The sequence below is a fragment of the Microcaecilia unicolor genome, chromosome 8 (assembly GCF_901765095.1).
Source record: "Microcaecilia unicolor chromosome 8, aMicUni1.1, whole genome shotgun sequence".
In the NCBI taxonomy this organism is placed as follows: domain Eukaryota; kingdom Metazoa; phylum Chordata; class Amphibia; order Gymnophiona; family Siphonopidae; genus Microcaecilia; species Microcaecilia unicolor.
The window spans coordinates 165173289-165194345 of NC_044038.1; the positions used below are offsets into that span (position 1 = coordinate 165173289).

The window sequence follows — 21057 nt, forward strand, 5'->3', positions numbered from 1 at the left end:
AGTGATTTTATCTTCGCTTGTGCAAGATGACACATGCAAATCTTTTCTGCGGTAAACCAAGCATGAGCAGGATAGTAATTGGGTTTACAGACATCTGTGGTCTGTCCAGGAAGGAATGTTACGTAACATGTTAACATAGGAGGCATCATTTGAAAGCTGATTGGCCCATATGCTCTGCTCAGCTATTATGGTCTACACCGGTAAGAATTTATTTCAACTGCGGGTGGTAGAAGCCAGACTGTTTGTAGGATATTGGGCCTTTTAAAGATCATTTTTTTGTCCTCCTCATTTGGGGGGGTCTTTTACAAAGGCACGGTAGCGTTTCTTGCACACGCTGTTTAGCATGCGCTAAATGCTAGAGATGCCCATAGGAATATATGGGTGTCTCTAGCGTTTAGCGCACTCTTATTTATAGTGCACGCTAAAAACGCTGGTGTACCTTTGTAAAAGGCCCACTTAGTTCCTTGTTGTCCTAGTTGGATGAGCACATAGATTCCCATAATTAATCTAACACCCAGCAGCAGCCTCCCCACCCCACATCTTTACAACCAAACTCTGTACTAACAATCTAAACTGCTACCAAAACCAATGAGGCCCAGAAACTGAAGTTGCCATGACTTTGAAGGAAGGTACCTGGCCTCCACTAACCTGTTGGCTTTAACTTCAGAAGCATAGGATGAAAGCACGGGGGGGGGGGGGGGGTAGGGAAGCGAAGAGCGGACTGCCAATGGCGCCATTGTGCTCAGAAGTCCATTTAGGGGAGTGGTCGCTCCCCTGGTGACCCACCTAGCTATGCCTCTGATTAACTTGATTTGTTTTCGAGAAGTTGTAGCTTGCTGGCTCCAACCTGCTACCCCATGATTCCCAACAACATGAGAATCCTTTTTATTCAGATCCCTGCTGGGACTATTGTGATGATAGAATCAAACTAGGAGCTGTGTTTGTCTAGCAGGCGGTGCATTCTGTAATTAAATAGAAGTACTAGAGCTTCAGGTTCTTACATGAATGGTTCTGTCTGTCAAATTACATAAGGGACCTAGGAGGCCAGGTATTTTCTTAATGGCCTCTCTAATATTACTGGCTGTTTAGATTAGTACAGAGTTCCTGCTTTGGCATGGGGAAGGTGGATATTTGTGATTCTGCCAGGTACTTGTGATCCGGACTGGCCACTGTTAGAAGCTTGGAAGCAGGATACTGGGCTAGATGGACCATCGGTCTGACCCATATGGCTATTCTTACAGAAGAATTTTCTCAGCCATGACTGTAAGTGCCCATTGGGCACTGCCCGTCTCGATCCCTGACTTTTCTTCAGGCTCTGAACCATTGTACAGGTCTTTTTCTTGTATTGAGAATGTTTCCCTTGAATCCAGATTCCAGTCCCACTCAGTGAACTCAGGAAGATGATTACTACTTGGCTATCCATTGATCATTCTGGCATTTTCTCTTCTCTTCCAGCACATCACTACCAGACACTTCTGGGTGTCTTGGTTGCATTTAACTATCCTCATTACTCAAACTTGCTAAAAGCTGAAGTGTATTCTTCTCCCAGCTTCAGGGTTTGAACTGCTTTCTGTCCCATTCTCTCTGGAGATAAGCAAGCCTCTCTCCTCTCTACTGTGCTCTGATGCCAACTTCTCATGTGACTCTCCCTCTCTCTCTCATGCACTTTACTGGCACATCTCACATGCCCAGCCATCCCAAGGATACACTGGACCATATCACTCCATCTCTTTGTTAGACATTGATTTATTACCATTAAAGAGCCTTACAGATGAAAGTGCTGATATGCTGTACAATAGGCTGGTGGCAGCAGGCACTGTGAAACCCCAGTAACTTTCTGTTTGTTGTACTTCATTAACATAAATCAGTGGTGATCTAATTGCATTTTCTATAGGGCAAGATGGCCTGGATTTGAAAGTAAACTTTGAGATACACTTTGGAATTGCTCATACTCGTTGGGCAACCCACGGAGTACCGAATGCAGTGAACAGCCATCCTCAACGGTCAGACAAAAATAATGGTAAGCACTTTGTGTAAAACTCATCTGATGTGCTCTGTAAGATGGTTAAAAAAATACGTCTGTGAAGTTTTCTTACATAAGTGCAAATATACATGCCTGGAAGTTAGGCGCAAGGTCTTATGCCCAGGTGTGGCCCGACCAGTAGGTCACCTGAGGCGGGGGCCTTAGGCGGCACTCTTTTAGGAGCGGCATCTCCCTTTTCCTTCCTCCACTCTGTTCCCTGAGTTTACCTTCTTTCTTCATGTTCCAAAAGCCGGAGGCAGCTGCCGCAGTTCCCATACGCTGCCCTGCCACTGGCACCCACCTCTTCTCTTTACTGCGGCCGCCTCTCTGATGTAACATCCTGATTCCTCAGAGGCAGCCACAGTACAGAAAAGGCCGTTGCTTGTGGCAGGGCAGCGTATGGGAATTGCTGCTGCTGCTGTCTTTTGAAACATGAACAATGAAGATTAAACTCAGGGAACGGGGTGGAGGAAGGAAGAGGGGAGATGCCAGAATTTGGCCTGGGGGGGGGGGGGGGCGGCATCTCAGTCCGGGAGGGGGGGCGACATCTCAGCCCTGCCTCTTGTCTTGGGCTGCTCCTGCTTATCTCTACCACAGAGCTGGCACAATTGTGCCTAAGCGGCAGAGATACATGCATAACTCACAGTATTCTGTAAGTTGTGTGCGTGAGTCCTGCCCTTGCTGTGCCTGTACGTAGCCCACCTGTACAATATGCACATATATGCCACTATTCTAATGAAATATGTATATAATCGATAGGTAACTGTGAATGTGTACTTTATAGAATTATCCTGCGTACCTCCGCGCTTAATTTAGTTAGGTTAACTTTTCAGAACAGGCTTCTAGGGTTCCAGTAATTCCTTTGTGCTCCTACGAACGTCCTTACCAGAATGTAGGAACCACTATCTCCTAGACAGTGCCGAAATTTGTTGTGTATCGGGCATATTCTGTAATTGCGCATGCAGCTTAAATGACAAACGATCAGTTAATTGACAATAATTGGGTGCTGAGAATCAATTATTGGCGCTAATTGGCAACAATTAAAATTTATGCCTGCATCTTAATTGGGATTTTCTAAATATATGTGCATAAATTTTTCATGGGGTTCTGAAAAGGGGGTGTGGCCATGGGAGAGGCATGGGTGGATCAGGGGCGTTCCTAGAAATTGCAAGCAGTGTTATAGAATATGGAGGTCAATGCCTAATTTAGGCGTAAGGATTTACACCAGGTTTCAGTTGATGTAAATCCCCGCACACAAAACTAAGCATGGATTCCGGCGACAAACGCTAGTCTATAAATGGCACCCAAATTTGAGCAGTGTTTATAGATTAGCACTTAGGGTGAGATTCTATATATATGGTCTAAAAAATCCATGCAGAAAACGTTTCTGTCTAAGCATATTCTATAAGTGGCGCCTAGATTTAGGCGTGGTATATAGAACACGTGTGTAGTTGGTATCTCAGTGCCTAAAACTATGTGCGTCCATTTACACCAACGAAAGCATGGCGTAATTCCTGGTGCATCGATTTAGCCGCACTGAGCCATATTTTATAATTACGTGTGTAAATTTTGAAATGCCCACGAAACACCCGTTTCCCCGGCTATACTACTACTTTCTACTACTTAACATTTCTAGAGCGCTACTAGGGTTACGCAGCGCTGTACAATTTAACAAAGAGAGATAGTCCCTGCTCAAAGAGCTTACAATCTAATAGACAAGTGAATGGTCGGTCCGATAGGGGCAGTCAAATTGGGGCAGTCTATAACCATGTCCCTTTTTGCCTGCACACATTAAAATTAAGGCGCAGTGCATAACGATTTGTGCACGTGAATTCTAATTATTGTCAATTAGTGCTTAAGTGCTGTTAACAATGTTGATTGGCTTGTTAAGCCAATTAAGTTTTGCGCACTGTTATAGAATCCGCTTGGATTCTGGCACAGAACGCTAGGCGCGCTATATAGGGTTAACGCCAATTTTTTTGCATTTACATTATCCAATCCTATATGATTACCTTTGTTTTAGTTGCTTATCAGAATGATGTACTTAATCAATCTTGTTGTACTGCATTTTCTTCCAGAATTTGTTGTAATCCACAATGGAATCATTACAAATTATAAGGACCTGAGGAAATTTCTGGTATGGACCTAACACATGAGCTATCAAATCTCTGTGGCACTCCAATCCTCAATTCTTTGCAGCTAAGATTGTGAATTACATTTGAGATAATTGCAGAGCTTCAGCTGTTAAGAGTATTTCTCACATGTTTTGCTTTAGCTACACATTTCTGTTTCTAATCAAGAATTTGGCATGTAATAAGCAGCTTATCTCATGCATTCTGTGCATAACATTCCAGGAGACAAAGGGCTACGAATTTGAATCAGAAACGGATACAGAAGTCATTCCAAAGCTGATAAAATATGTGTATGACAATAGAGAAAGTGAAGATATTAGTTTCTCAACCTTGGTCGAGAGAGTTATTCAACAATGTGTAAGTGAACAAGCGTCTTTTTTGCCTCTTGAAAGGAAAAGTGATGAGTAGACTTTATGGGAGACTCTTCGGTTGTAACTAATGGCTTATCAAAATGTTCTAGTTGATAAATGGAGCTTTTAAGGTATTTGCCCAGACTTTTTGAGCATGTTTTGTAGAGTAGGAAGCCAGGGAACAACTTACTCAATGCAACTGGGGGGAGGGATTTTTTGAATGTAAAGCATGTTTTATGTGTGGAATATGGCTTAATCATCTTTTTAGTAGGAGACCCCATATTGTGGAAATAGGTTCTGGGTGCATAATTTCTGTTTTAAGAAACAGTTAGTTTTTCTTAAAATTTGATTGTTAGTGATGGGAGACGGTGGGTTAGGGGTCAGATTTGATCTCTATATTAATTTGCTTGTTTTGACACTGTATTGTTTTATTATATTTTATGGGGTGGTGAACTGCTTTGCATGGCTGAGTTGCAAGAAGTGGTCCACACATTTTTGTAATTTGTTTTTGTAACTGTTTCTAGCCTGCAATTGCTGAGCGTAGGCCAGCCATTCCCAACCCAGTTCCATCGGGTTTTCAGGATATCCACAATGAATATGCATGAAATACATTTGCATACATTGCCTCAATTGCATCCAAACCTAACTCATTGGGAGTGACTGGCGTGGGCATTTCCAGTGGCATGGTTTTGGTAGAGATAGGGCCGAGTTGCAGCGTCCACATGTATTTTATAGAATATGCAAATATATGCAATAGCGGACATGTGCACGTTTACAGCCTCAGAGCAGATGTAAAAGCATTTGTGCGCTATTGGGGGTCACTGTAGGAACTTATTGTAGATTTCATTCTAAAACTCTTCTATCCTTTTTTGTATCCTATCTGCCTGCTATTTAGCTACATGAGGTTCTGCTGTTAATAACGGCATTTTTAGCACATGCTCCAAGATGCCAGATCAGTTACTACAAGTTTCCAAAAGATTCTCCCCTCCCCCCATCCCAGTCCTCTGCAAGTTTTCTTTTCCTACTACATAAGAAATTTTTTACAGCATTTTCAAGCATGTCTTTTCTTACTTTCAGGCTGCTCTACTCTAATACTACACTGCTGACCCCCAGCATGGGGCCGGGTTGGGTGAGGTCCAGGAAAGTCTCTGGATAGTTGGGGCAGGCTAGACTCGGGAGGGGCTGTTCAGGAAGCCAGGCTGGAGGCTGTACAGTGTGTGTTTCATTCAGTTCAATGCTTTAATTTTCTTCTTTCCAGGAAGGAGCTTTTGCATTAGTTTTCAAGAGTACCCACTACCCAGGTGAAGCTGTTGCTACAAGGTTAGTAGACAGTCATTTTAAAGCAAAATATTTTTTTTTCTCTGTAAAATCCCTTTTTTGAGTACTAGCCAAAAGTAGTAAATGATTGTAGGGAACCAGGTTGCTCAGATTTCTGAAAAAGAAATAGAATTTAGACATATGGATTTAATGGAAACTTCACTCAGTGGTTTATTCATCACACTTGGCCAGTAGTCTGTTGAATTAAGATTGTGTACAAATAGCGAGTTGTAGCTCATGGCCAGCAGACTATGCTCAAGGGATAAGCTCTGTTATTACTAGCCCTGCGTGACTCACAGAGCTCAGAACAGCTGCTATCCAGATTGTAGGAGGCATCCTGACTCAGGTAAGGAAAAATCCTTGTAATCGTGAGCGAGGGCGATATAAAGTGTAAAATAGTTAAGTTTATAACTGATTTATTTTTTCTATTTTCTTATTTATTTATGACATTTATATCCCACATTATCCCAAACAAGTTTGAGTTCAATGTGGCTTACAATAAACAGTATTGGATACATAATTATGCATAAGAAAGTAATTTATTTATTTATTTTGACATCTATTCCACACATTATCCAGAACATACTCAAGTTCAGTGTGGCTTACAATAAATAAAACAGGCAAGGTTTATAATAACATAAACATATAGTAAGAGCAGAGTAGCACAAATACGATACTATTTATGGCTAGTTACAATCTAAAACTCCATCAATGGGTAGAAACCTCTCAAAGAGGAAAGTGTTTCAGTCATTTGCGAAATACCAAGTAGTCAGGCTGACCCTTGATTGCCATTGGCAGTGAGTTCCACCACTTAGCACCTTGGTATCTGAAGTCTGCGGAGTGAACCGACTTATAGCACACTCTCTTGTAATCTGGAAGTCCCTAGAACCAGAGGTTATATTGCATAGGGGAATAGTTATCAACAGGGGCGTAGCCAGCCTTCCGTGGGAGAGGGGTCCAGAGCCCGGGGGGAGGGGGCACATTTTAGCCCTCCCCCCGGCGCCGCCCCCCCACCGCCGACATTGCCGCCCCCCCTCCCGCCGCGAACCCGCCGCCGCTGCAGCCTACCTTTACTTTTGCTGGCGGGGGATCCCACTCCCCGCCAGCCGACGTCTTCTTCTTAGTCGCTTCCCGCTCTTCAATTTGTTTGCTGACGTCCTGCACGTTGTACGTGCAGGACGTCAGACTCAGAGAACAGAACTGTTCTCTGAGTCTGACGTCCTGCACGTACAATTACGTGCAGGACGTCAGCAAACAAATTGAAGTGCAGGAAGGACTGAGAAGACGTCGGCTGGCGGGGAGTGGGATCCCCCGCCAGCAAAAGTAAAGGTAGGCGGCGGCGGGGGTGGGTTCGCCGGGAGGGGGGTCCTGGGGTGAATCTGCGGGGGCCCCGGCCCCCTCAGGCCCCACGTAGCTACGCCACTGGTTATCAAGTGCTCGGTGTAATCCGGTGTCATACCATATAATATTTGAAAGACAAAAACACATTTCTGTAGCACTACAATACGTACGCACTGCTGTACACTTTTTAGAAAAAAATACAGAACAAAAAACTTTGCAGAGATAACGGCACTCTGGAGACAGCGAAGGTGACTCAATAAAACAATGATGCTGTGTAGACTTGAAAGTTTATTAAACAACGACAGCGACTTGACACAGCTGTGTTTCGGCCCAATGGCCTGCCTCAGGAGTCTTCTTGAATTAAGTAGCAGAGTCTATCGGTGTCACTTCCTGTGTTGAGGTATTTCTAGTCTTATTTATTCTGATAATGCTCAAAAAAGGTGGGCAACACTGCAAATAGCGCTGCAGGACCTAACAATGCGCTGGAAATTAACTTCAGACTCGTGACATCTAGTCTGTAGTCCAAAGAGGCATGTGTCGAGTCGGTGTCATTGTTTAATAGACTTTAAAGACTACGCAGCGTCATTGTTTTATTGAGTCACCTTCGCTGTCTCTTGAATACACTTTTTATATGCATGCACTTTTTCTGTCCCTAGAGGGCTCACAATCTATGTTTTTGTACGTGGAGTAATGGAGGGTTAAGTGACTTGCCCAAGGTCACAGGGAGCTGTGGTGGGAATCAAACACAGATTGCTAGGCTCAAAGGCCACTGCACTAACCATTAGGCTACTCCTCTACCAACAATCCTGGCTTTAATGGGCAGCCAATGCAGCTTTCATAATAATGGAGTAGCTCTATCAAAATGCAATATGTTGAGGACAAACTTAACTGCTGTATTTTGGGCAGTTTACAGCTGTTTTAGGATACCCTCCTTACATCCAGCATAGATCGAATTGCAGTAATCAAACTGAGTTAAAACCAAGGATTGGACTAGCAGTCTAAATATGTCAGGTGAGAAATATGATCTGATTCTCCTCAGCTTCCAAAGAGACCTGAAGGATTTTTTCACTACTGAGTAGAGAGATGTGGTAACCATGTTAGTCCATGTTTAAAGGTAACCAATAGAAATAAAACAAAATAAAACATGGAAAAGAAAATAAGATGATACCTTTTTTTATTGGACATAACTTATTACATTTTTTGATTAGCTTTCGAAGGTAGCCCTTCTTCGTCAGATCGGAAATAAGCAAATGTTGGTAGATGACAGTATATATAAGTGAAACATGTCACCTTCTTATCTCCATGCATATCTCCCTGTCCCTCACTTAACTCCCCCCCTCATCCTGTTAGACTGTCACTGAAATGCTTTGATGTTTCACTTATATATACTGTCATCTACCAACATTTGCTTGTTTCCGATCTGATGAAGCAGGGCTACCTTCGAAAGCTAATCAAAAAATGTATTGTTATGTCCAATAAAATAGGTATCGTCTTATTTTCTTTTCCATGTTTTATTTTATTTCTATTGATTCACTACTGAGGGAACCTGAGGTTCAAACGTGAGGTGACTGGCAATTAATACACTCCGTACCCTAAGCGTAGTGTTTAGGGGGTAGGATACATTGTCAATGTTAATATTATTATATACAGTATGGTTGAAGAAATGTAGTCTTATCTCTATTTAACTTACATTTACATTCAGAAACCCAGAGTTCCAACAAATCAAGACCAAGCCTATTCATAGGGACAATTTTATTGGTTTGGAAATTCCCTCCCCCCCCCTGCTCCTTTGGGCTACAGTACTAGGGAATTATTTCCCAGCGCAGTCATTCAAACCTACCATTGTGACAATATAGTTTACTTCCAATTTATTATACTGCTATTAGGTATGTCCAACACAGCAGTTTACAAAAAAATCTATAAAATAATTGTATTGGCTGTATAGGAAATGAAAAGAAAATAAGAATACAATTTATAACAGAAATCAAAATATAGAGCCAAAATTGTTCGATTCAGTGCTTGATTCTGGAATCCTGGACCCTAGGTCCAGCCCCTTAGGTGTTGTTGTGCAGACTCACTCTTTCTAGGGGGAGTGAATGGTTATTTTATTAGATTCTTGATATACTGCTTTCTGTGAAGCGGTATGTTGCATCCCCAGCCTTCACCAGCTCAGGCAGCAGAGCATTGACCCAGGAATCAAACCCAGGTCCTTAAGGCAATTGCATAGCTCTGCTGCTAAGTCAGAATCCATAGCTCAATTTTGTTTTTATAATTAAAGAGGGGCAGATGAATGTACTTCTAAACCCACATTCCATTACCGTACCTCAGTGACAAACCAGCTTGGAAAGAAACTTTTTGCTGTTGTACAGCGCAACAATGTCTATCCTACGTGTGAAAACTAGCTTGCTTCTGGTGGGTTCCAACCAGTGGTGTGCTGAAGCCGGCTCGCAAGAGCTGGTTGTTACATTTTTTACAATCTTGCGAACCGGTTGTTCTTCAGGGCGAGCCGGCTCTCCTCCCTCCCTCCCCCGAGCTACAGGATCCCAAGTTCTGAGTCCAGTGTACATACCTGAAGAAGGCAACTACCCTCATTGTCCAGTGGATTCTTCGGGGCATGCAGAAAAAGTCCCCAGTCTTGCCTGCCTGCTGCCGGATTGCTCTTTAAAAATGGCCGCCGAAACTTCCAGCGGCGGCCTCACAAGACTTCTGCTGAAGTCTTGGAGGCCGCCTTTGTAAGTCTCGGCGGCCATTTTGAAGAGCGATGCAGTAGCGCTGCGGGAGAGTCAGTGCCGGCAGCGGGCAGGAAAGACTGGGGATCTTTCCTGCCTGCCCCGAAGAATCCACTCGACGACCAGGTTGTCTTCTTCAGGTATGTATTGGACTCAGAGACTGGGACCCTGTAGTTCGTGCGGGGAGGAGGAGGAGAGTAGAGCCGGCTTGCCCTGCATCACAGAATCTCAGTCTTCCTGGAGAGAGTAATGCATTGCCCCCCTCCCAGGCTCTCTCCCCGGCTATAGCCAGCTCTGCAATTTGGGGGGGCGCAGAGGTGGACCAGGGAGAGAGCCCATTGTAGGGGGGGCGCACGCAGAGGTGGATCACGGAGAGAGCCTGTTGTGGGGGGGGGGGGGGGGCGCAGAGGTGGACCGGGGAGAGAGCCTGTTGTGGGGGGGGCACAGAGGTGGACCGGGGAGACAGCCCATTGTGGAGGGGGGGGGGGCGCGCATGCAGAGGTGGACCAGGGAGAGAGCCCGATGTGGGGGGGCGTGCAGAGGTGGACTGGGGAGAGAGCCTGTTGTTAAAAATTTACCAGCACACCACTGGTTCCAACTAGAATCATGGACTTAGAGTAAAACAGAACAGAAACAACCATGACTCCCCACAAAGGGCCACCACATCTAAAGCTATTTAATCTTAAAGGCAGTCACTGTCAAGGATAAGGCTCAGCACTGGATGCAAATTTCTTATCATAAATTGAATTAATATATAATGTTTAATTTACATAGCAAAAGACTCTTTGGCCAGACTGACCTATGTATCAGCATTTGATTGTGCTAATTTAAGTTGTGTCACCTAGAGTCATGTTGTCCTAAATTAAATCATAATGGAGATAACTAGGTAATGTAAGTGCTGGTTTGTAGAATGATGAAGACATTTGTAATTCAGTTTCAAGTGTACAATGTGCTTCTCCCTATCTGTCCTATGCTCCTCCCCCCCCGTCTGCCTAGTCAATGGGCTGATACTCAGAAGTAAACGCAGATGCGTGAGGCTTTCAGTGCCGGACTAGTGTCCGCATTTACCAGTGCGCAATTCTCAGAGGCCCTTACTGCGGGAAACAACAAGCTCGCCCACATTCAGTGCAAAGTAGCATGCTAATGTTAAATGCATGTAAATGAGGCCATTTCCAATTCACTCCAATCAGAGAACTTCGCACTCCACAAGGGTGCCCTTACCGCTGTAAACCTTACGTCAGCTCGGAGCTGGCATTAGGGCATCAGGGTCACGATATCCCCATTCAAAGGATCCTGTAGCCTTGCTGCAGCAGCAGATGCAGACTCACATGCTCTTGAACCCAAGAAATTATCTCCAGAAGACAAACTTGTGCAAGAACAGCTCCGGTTTGCGAGTCCCCAGGAGGTCAAGGGACAGCTCGATCCTGCCGCTCCGCTTGTGTGCACAGCTGGGGGGGGGGGGGGGGGGGGGGTGTCTGTGCCAGAGGGGGAGCGGAAAGCACTGAGAAAAGGCTGTAACCATACCATTTCACTGGTTCCTGCTGCCGTTTGTCTGCACAGACTTTTACGGTCTGTGCCCTGGGAAATGCAGGGACAAATCAAACTTGGGTATACATTTAAAGTATTACATACCATGTAAAATGAGTTTATCTTGTTTGGCAGACTGAATAGACTGTTCAGGTCTTTATCTGCCTTCATTTACTATATTACTGATTTCCTCTCCGCTGCCTGTGTAGACTGAAGCTGGGGGGAGGAGTTCCTGCATGGGCTAGTTTGATTAGGCATGTGCCAGGAGACGAAAGCTTTTGTGCGCATGTGCTGGGCACGTTCTCCCGTCCTTACTTCCCAATGCTCAGCGCTAACAATGAGCATAAAATCTGCATATAATTAGTGCTAAGCATTGGGAAGTTGTTTTTTGGCAGTATTTTGGTGGTATTTTGTAGTGCTGTTTTGTATTGCGCCAAAGTTTTGAGCATTGGGCTATGTGTGGTTCTTTTTTCTGCAGAGTGGAATTGATCTATCCCTTTTTTTTCCTTTTCTTCTGGGCCTTTTCTCCTCCGCCTTTCTCTTGACATATTTTGTCTCCTCTTTCCACATATCTAAACCAGACCAGGGGCGTAGTCAGACCTTGGCGGGAGGGGGGTCCAGAACGCGAAGTGTGTGTGTGGGGGGGGGGGGGGGCACATTTTAGCCCACCTCCCCCACTGCTTCTGACCCCCCCGCCGACCCAAGGTACCTTTGCTGGTGGGGGTCCCCAACCCCCGCCATCTGAAGCATTTATCTGTCCCGCACTGGGCTCACACATGCTTCCTCTCCAGTTTTCAGTGCGCTGTGCACTGCACGCTCATTTTAATGAAACTGAGCATGCACGAGCATGCTCAATTTCATTAAAATGAGAGCATGCATGGCGTGACTGGAAACAGGAGAGGAAGTAAGTGCAAGACCAGCGCAGGACAGATAAACGCTTCAGCTGGCGGGGGTTGAGGTCAGGGACCCCCACCAGCCATTCTGGGGTCCCCAGAGCCAATTTGGGGGGGCCAAGGCCCTGTGCCCCCCTATAGTTACGCCACGGAACCAGACATGCATGAAGAGCTATCTTCTGATGCACCTGAAAGAATTTCTGTATAACCTTTCTATTGTACTGTTAACAGAAGAGGAAGCCCTCTGCTGATCGGCGTCCGCAGCAAATACAAGCTTTCAACTGAACAGGTTCCTGTCTTGTATAAGACTTGTAAGTTATTCTTTTCAAAATTATGTTTACCTAATACAGGGGCCCTTTTACTAAGCTGCAGTAGGACAAAAGCACATATAACGCACGCCAAATCGACAGTACCGCCTGGGTAGCATGGGCACCAGGAGGTAATTTTGAAGTTGGCACACATTGGCTCAAGTGGTAGAAAATATTTTTCTATTTTCTACCGCAGGGGCATTCCCGGTGGTAATCAGCAGCGAGGGCACATTGGTGCGTGCTGCATGATTTCCATGCATGAGCCCTTACTGCTAGGCCAACAGGTCAGGGGTCAGGCAGTAAAGAGATGTATGCTGCTTTTGATTTTAGCACACGGCCATTTACTGCCCCATTAAAAAAAGAAGCCCTTATTCCCAGCCGCAGTAAAAACTGGCCTAGCGCACGTCAATTGCATGCGTCCACACTACCGCAGGCCACTTTTTATCGCAGCTTAATAAAAGGGCCCCACACTTTGTTTAATACCAGGCAAATGATTTTTTTTTATTATACATGTTATATTTATTGTATCTATGTTTATATTTGGTTATTTTACTATTGTTATTTTGTTAACAAAATGGTAAGTTTTATGTTAAACTGGATCTGCTGTATACCGTTTTGGGTGAACCTGTTCACAAAGGCAGTTAATAAATCCTAGTAAATAAATAAATCAAAGCAGTGTACAAAACTAATGAGAAAGAACAGGAAGCAAGGCTGGCCATTAGGACAATTGCCCTGGGCTTTATGCCTGCTTCAGACTGAAGTGATCTAGGGGGGATTCTACAAATGCCACTCAAAAGTGGGCACTGGAAAAATATCTGCACTAAGCGCTGTTCTATATAGGGCGCGTCTTTATGGAACAGCGCTTAGCACCAGTTCGTGCGTGCAACCCCGGGCACCAGACTTATGTCTGCAGAAACTCGCAATGCTTACGTCTCTTAACACCCTGCTTTCCTATATATTAATGGAGTTCTTTTCTTGTTTCCTATTTTTTTTTAGCTTCTACATCGCTTTGTTCTGCCCTTCAGCTAGAGCGGTATAGAAAGTTATTGCAAATAAATAAGTCTCAGGGCTCAGGTTGGGCGTGGAAACCCATTATTCTATAACAACTTTTTGGAACTCCCATGACCCAACCATGGCCACACCCCCTTTTGGGATGCACGTGTGGGATTTTGGCACCCAGCGATATAAAATAACGCATAGGCAGATGCATACACGAATCCTAATTGGTGCCAATTAACATCAATAATTGGTTGTTAGCATCCAGTCATTGATGGTTAACAGCTCGTTAGCCAATTAGGTTGTGCGAGCATCTCGGATGTGCATCCATATTTTGGCCCCATATGTAGAATTTGGGGGTGGGCTTTGGAGCACCCTCCCCAGTTTATGCTCTTGGCCCCTGTGTGTTTAACACCAGCCCTGGTAGAAAAGAACTCCATCAAAACACAGGATAGAAAGAGGAAGGTCCACAGAACAGTGCATAGAAACAAAAACAAGAATCGATAAGAAGTATTTTTACTACAACGGTTGGCATGCAGAGAGCCTTTGTAAACCCACTTTGTGCACTATCAATGGGCAGTATAATAAAAGAAAGTAGAACAATTAAAAATGTGTATCACATAAATGGTATAGAAGTCAGTTAACATATAGATTACAAATCTTTAGCATGTTCATTCTTTGTAACTCCTAGGGGTCCTTTTACTAAGGTGTGCCGAAAACTGGGCTGCGCTAGCATAGGCGCGTGTTTTGGGCGCATGCAGATCCATTTTTCAGCACGCCTGTAAAAAAGGCATTTTTAACATTTTTGCCGAAAATGCATATGCGGCAAAATAAAAATTGCCACGCGTCCATTTTGGTTCTGAGACCTTACCGCCAGCCATTGACTTAGCAGTAAGGTCTCACGCATTAACCATGCGGTAATCATCTACGCACATAGAATGACGATTACCGCACGGCTTCCGCTGCATGCAGGAAAATAAAAATGATTTTCTGGCCACATAAAAAATGAAATTACCGCCTGGGCCATGTAGTAGCTGGGCAGTAGCGCCAAATTGACACCCGTAGGATGCACTTACGTGGCTTAGTAAAAGGGTCCCCTAATCTTTAAAGTTTTCCAGGAATGAGAGGACATGTAACTTTTTATTTCCTCTGGCAATGAAACAATGTACATTGAGCAGCCAGAAAATTTTGTTAAGAAGGAACATGATCAATGTGAGCCACCGTTGAAGGCTATTATATGACATTTGGCCATGTCCTAAAATAGCACGACTTGTGGTAAAATAAGCCAACTAAACAGTAGCCCACATTCATAACTTTCCTCCTAAGAAAGTAATGCCATTAACAGTGGGTTCTCTTTGCAGTGTACGCAATTATTAGCAATTATTAGCAAAACAGCACTACATCCGGGTACGCCCAGACACCCTGCTGCGCGCTGTTTCCTGTGCTAGAAAAAATATTTTATTTTCTAGCACGCTGCCCAATTACCGCAGAAGGTACTCTGTGAGCTCTTACTGCCTGCTAAATAGGAAGCGGTAAGGACCCAGGCAGTAATAGCTGTGCGCTAATTTGGAAATTAGCCTGTGGCCATTAATGGCAGAAATAAAAATTCTGCCCTTTTAAAGCCACACTAAAAAATGTCCAGAGTGCTAGACCTACCGCCGGCCACTTTTTAGTGTGGCTTAATAAAAGAACCCCAACATGAATGACATGGGATATGTTGTTGACATTTCCCATGTCCTTGCAAAGAACAGCCCATGCCTACCCTGCATTGCATTAACATGCCAAGTTGAGTCATGATGGCTACATATCCAATTTTATTAATCTATTTTATCTAGTGTCCCAGAACTCACCCACTTTGAACACACAGTGTAAAATTCCCTCACTGTCCAATGGTAATCAAGGAATGGATGATCTGTTCGTAGGTAGAGTATTGCCCTTTGATTTCTAACCTCTACACTGTTGTTTTGCTTTGAGCTTGGATCAAATCATTTGAGTCTTTTCTTTGAGCTTGGAGCAAATCATTTGAGTCTTTTCTTTCTCTTGCTTTTGACTCTTTGGAACTTACAGTGAGCAGGTTGCCCTTAGGCTGGGTATTTCATGAATACTTTGGTATTTCTTTTGGAATGATTCCCATAATTTCAGGTTAGCTCCTATCCTCGCATACATTAGAGAAATGTGCATTGCTTATTAGTGGGAAGAGTGGAGAAGGATATTTATTTTCTTTTTGATTTTGCAACCTGATTTAATTATGCGTTGCATTTTTCTTTAAACTAGGCAACAACATTGAGATCATTAAGAGTAAGTGCAAGCCCAGATCCAACAGAAGAGACAGTACGACCTGCCTTTATCCAGTGGGAGTAGAGAAAGCAGTCGAATTTTTCTTTGCTTCTGATGCAAGGTAACAGTATGAATCCCATTTTTCTACTCTCCATGTGCAATTCAGCTAGATTAAAATCTGTTAAATCTGGGATGCTTTTCCTCTCTTTATTTCTTCCTCCCTCCTTCCCCTGCCCTCTCTGAGCAGTCTTGTTAATGATGACACAAATAATTTTTTCATTATGAGGCCCATTTACTAAAGTGTGTTAAGCAACTGTGTTAAAGGGTTTTGCTGTAGCTTGCCTGTTTCTGCATGTTAAACTGTGCGGAACTAAATTTTTCTGACTGTCAGAGGGTGTAGTATGGTCAGAGAGTGGGTGTGAAAGCATTAGCCAGCTAGCTCGTTACACTAACTAACGACTGAGGGGAGATATGATAGAGGTCTATAAAATAATGAGTGGAGTGGAACAGGTGGATGTGAATTGTTTGTTTACTGTTTCCAAAAATAATAGGACTAGAAGCATGCGATGAAGCTACAAAGTAGTAAATTTAATACAAATCAGAGAAAAATTTTCTTCACTCAATGTGTAATTAAACGCTGGAATTTGTTGCCAGAGAATGTGGTAAAAGCGGTTAGCTTAGCGGGGTTTTTAAAAGGTCTGGACGGCTTCTTAAAGGAAAAGTCCATAGACCATTGACTTGGGGAAAATCCACTGCTTATTTCTAAGATAAGCAGCATACAATGTATTGAACTTTTTCAGGATCTTGCCAGGTATTTGTGACCCGGATTGGCCACTGTTGGAAACAGGATGCTGGGCTCGATGGACATTTGGCCTGTCCCAGTGTGGCAATACTTATGTACTTATGTAGTATGGGGACACTTAGCATATCCTAAATAGTAGACAGTAAGTGCTTCCACATTAACTGTGGCCTGGCACTGTGCACTAATTGCTATTTTATTATTTTAAATACAAGACCAGCATTAGAAAATTATGGTTCTGCCTCCTCCCCCCTCCCTCCCTCCCTCCCAGGTGTCGTGTAAATTTGCAGTTACACACGTGGTATATTCCCATGTTATAAGACAGTAACTACAAACTTTACCACATTTTAGTAAAAGGGCCCTATGTGAGGAAAATGCTACTATGGCAAATGAGTTTTGGGGGTAATTCCATAAAACCTTTTACGCTTAAGGGCATTTTTCATGTGTATCTACTACTATTACTAATACTACTTATCATTTCTATAGTGCTGCTAGATGTACGCAGGACTGTACACAAACATACAGTCCCTGCTCGACAAAGCTTACAGTCTATTCAAGACAAACAGGACGAATACGGGGTTAGGAAAGTACATTTATTATGTAAAAGAGCTTTTACAAAATTACCCCACTGGTTACATGCATAAAAGTGTTCGTAGTGCCGAGAAGACACACACATATACCCTCCTTCCCAAGCAGCCATAAGTACATAACTATTGCCATACTGGGAAAGACCAAAGGTCCATCAAGCCCAGCATCCTGTTTCCATAATGTCTGCAGCTTCAATCTAGCCTTGCTTTCTGCTGCTTTACCTCTAGTATTTTATAAAGACTGACACATGCGACCTTATACAAAGGGCTGGTGAAAAATCCATGTGTATCACATCTATAGTCAAGGAATATTGTTTAGACCAGGGGTTCTCAGCCCAGTCCTTGGAACACATCTAGCCAGTCAGGTTTTCAGGATACCCACAGTGAATATGCATGAGATAGATTTGCATGCCCCACCTCCATGGTATGCAAATTTATCTCATGCATATTTATTGTGGGTATCCTGAAACCCTGACTGGCTAAGAGTGTCCGGAGGACTGGTTTGAGAACTCCTGGTTTAGACTGTTCTATATCTTCTTATAACTTGTACTTAAGATAAATAAAACATACAAACATTTGACTATATATGTGATATGCTTTGATTTGTTCACCAGCCCATTTTGTTTTCTTTATAGAACTATGTACAATATATTTGTTCATTATTATGATTTGTATTTACTGTTTTTATTTTATCTTATACAAAGGGTCACAAATAGGCACCTTTTTGCCCACTCAACCTATTATTAAATTGCCCTGATAGTGTGTTTTTACACACAGGAAAATGTGCCAGAGGATATCACAAGATTGCACCTATTTGCATTTGACCTGAGGTGTTCCCGGAGGTGTAGTTTGGGCAGAGCTGGGGGTGGAATTGCAGTGTATGCACATTTTATAATTTCCTTTCTGTAATAAAATATATTAGGGTTAACCAGTTCTACTCCCTATCAGGGTTGCCAGGTAGAAATTTTTTTTCCAGCCCAATCCGGGCCAGAAACCAGCCCAAAACCCGCCCAAACACAAACCCCGCCCCTGACACCCCCACCCCCGCGTCACCGGCCCCGCCCCCGCCGTCACCGGCCCCGCCTCCCCGTCATCGGCCCCGCCTCCCACGTCATCGGCCCCGCCTCCCTGTCATCAGCCCCGCCTCCCCGTCATCGGCCCCGCCTCCCACGTCATCGGCCCCGCCTCCCACGTCATCGGCCCCGCCTCCCACGTCATCGGCCCCGCCCAAAACGTCACTAACCCCGCCCAAAAACGTCACTAACCCCGCCCCCCGCGGCCGAAAAAAATCAAAAAGCCGCCCAAAAAGCCGCCCGGAAGCCTAAAAAACCACCCAAAAAACCGCAACCCGCCGCGGGCAAAAATTTCCTGCGGCGGGGCGCGGAAAACCGCCCAATTGGGCGGTAAAACCGCCCACCTGGCAACACTGCTCCCTATTAGGTTCAGGCTGGGAATCTGTTCCCTCTAAGCTGAGTGAGAGTCCTCCAACTGCATTACTGCCAGTGGGGAGTGGTGTTTCAATATTGTATTTTCAATGGCAAGATGGAGTCCTGCAGAGCTTGCCTATCCCTCACTATTGAAAATGTGATAATGAAACAGCACCACCCACTGGCAGGACTGTAGATGGAGGACTCCCACTCAGCTTAGAGGAAACAGCAGCCAGGACCCCCTGTTCTAGAGCAGACAATGGAAGGAATGTAATTTTAAAATATCCAAAGGGCAAATTTCTCTCAGTCCTACACCATGTTCAAAAATTGTGGAAGGTGAAAAGCAGCCATTTGAAGTTTGCATTTTGTTTAAATACTTTATTTTTCTCTGTGTAGCGCTATTATTGAGCACACCAACAAGGTCATTTTCCTGGAAGATGATGACATTGCTGCAGTGGCTGATGGGAAACTTTCTATCCACCAGCTTAAACGTTCGGTGGGTGATAACTCTTCTCGAGTCATCCAGACTTTGCAGATGGAGCTGCAGCAAATCATGAAAGGTAAATGCAGCCTTAGGTGGGAAACTCCATACCTGATATATCACTCTGTGAAAGGTGGCGAGATCAGAAAGTTGAGCCAAACCCCTACAAAAGTCATTGCTGCAGGGCAGTGTCTGTGTTCATCAGCAGCACCAGAGCAAGAAATAACTCTACTGTTTACACAGAACTGATGCCTCTGCTGATTTCGTTACCTTACATCTGAAAACTGCCGTTCTGTGTGAGCACATTGAAATTCCCAAAAGAAGCACAGTACTTAATGTAGCTGGGTTTAAAAAAAGTTTGGACAAATTCCTGGAGGAAAAGTCCATAAACCATTATTAAAGTAGACCTGGGAAAAGCCACTGCTTATCCCTGGGGGTAAGTAACATGGAATCTTGACACTTCTTGGGCTGCTACCAGGTACTTGTAACCTGGATTGGCCACTGTTGGAAACACGATACTGGGCTAGATAGACCCTGGCTCTGACCCAATGCAGCAACTCTTATGTTTGGATTTACTTCACATCTTTCAAGTAGTTGATCAAGGCAAGTTACAGTCAGGTACAGCAAGTATTTCCTTGTCCCCAGATGGCTTAAAATCTAATGAGTCAATTTTCAAATGCTTCAGTCAGTGTTTTAAAAATGCCGGTTGCTGTATTTAAATATTTTATGAATATTGTGCACATTTTCTGCAGAAGTGGCCATTCTGAATATACAAATATTACAGTCTGCAGTGCTGGTGTTCGAATACCTGGTGATATTCAGCTGCTCTCCATATCGCTATACAGATAAATTTAGGCCACCATAAAGGTTGTCCATAGACTTAGGCAGGATGCCCACACTCTTGCCTCTGCACCACCTGGATCATGTCAGGGCAGTCTATACGTATGCACTGCTTTTATTCCGCAAATACCATGAATGGTTCATCATGGATTACAATCTATGAAAACAAAGTACCAAAAAAAAACCCAAACCCTAAATACATATCACATAACAGATCATCTCACATTAACGTAACTAACAATCATATCAGAGAACTTCTGAAAAATGTCTTGAGGGCTTTTCTAAAAGTATAGTAATTAGTCAAAATCCAAAGTTGAAGGGGTAACGCATTCCATAAAGAGACAACTTGATAGTAGAGAGAAGAAGCAAACATCCTACATTTAGTAATCCATCTAACAGAAGGAAAAGCCAGTAACATTTGATTTCGGATCTGAGCTCCAGCTTCTGTATGTAATAAAGTAACCCAATCCATAAGATAAAGGGAAGCATCACTACGCACAATGTTAAATGTTAATGCACAGAGCTTAAATTTTGATCTTGCATATATAGGAAGCCAATGAAGCCTCTGCAATAACGATGAAGCTGATTCATATTCACTTGAAGAGAATATTAACCGAGCAGCTGTGTTCTGGACTAATTGTAGTCGTTTAATTCAAGTTTTAGTGCAGCAAATATACACAACATTGCAATAGTCCAGCTTACACAGTTTTCTAGTGGCACTGTTCTTATAGGGTGCTGCTGAAAATTTACTAATAGAGGATTTATACATTTAGGAGGTTATTGTAGAACTGGGCGCCTAGTATAGCCTATTGCCTAAAGGAACATAGGCAGAAGGTTTGCATAACAGTGAAAATACCTGCCTATAAGTTAGGCGCAAGTACTTACACAGCCATGGACATGGCATAAGAGCTTGCACGTAAGTTCCAGGAATACTCTTGTAACTTTCAGTATTCTATGAGTTACACATGTGAGTCCTGCCCATGTTCCACTCGTGTACGTCTGCCTGTATAAGATATATGCATATTTAGAG

At 43.7% G+C, this 21057-nt stretch overlaps 1 protein-coding gene across 3 annotated transcripts in view; it reads left to right on the forward strand.

The window, feature by feature from the left end:
• The window catches only part of GFPT2 (glutamine-fructose-6-phosphate transaminase 2), an 80357-nt gene that overhangs the window by 25595 nt on the left and 33705 nt on the right, over positions 1 to 21057 (forward strand). For 2 of the 3 annotated variants that reach the window (XM_030212480.1, XM_030212479.1), the window contains exons 4-11: positions 1895 to 2020; positions 4102 to 4160; positions 4378 to 4512; positions 5764 to 5825; positions 12544 to 12623; positions 15452 to 15538; positions 15891 to 16014; positions 19103 to 19266. In XM_030212480.1, coding sequence (XP_030068340.1) covers positions 1895 to 2020; positions 4102 to 4160; positions 4378 to 4512; positions 5764 to 5825; positions 12544 to 12623; positions 15452 to 15538; positions 15891 to 16014; positions 19103 to 19266 — 837 coding nt within the window. The remainder of the gene's footprint in view (positions 1 to 1894; positions 2021 to 4101; positions 4161 to 4377; positions 4513 to 5763; positions 5826 to 12543; positions 12624 to 15451; positions 15539 to 15890; positions 16015 to 19102; positions 19267 to 21057) is intronic. The other variant, XM_030212481.1, reaches the window with a different exon arrangement.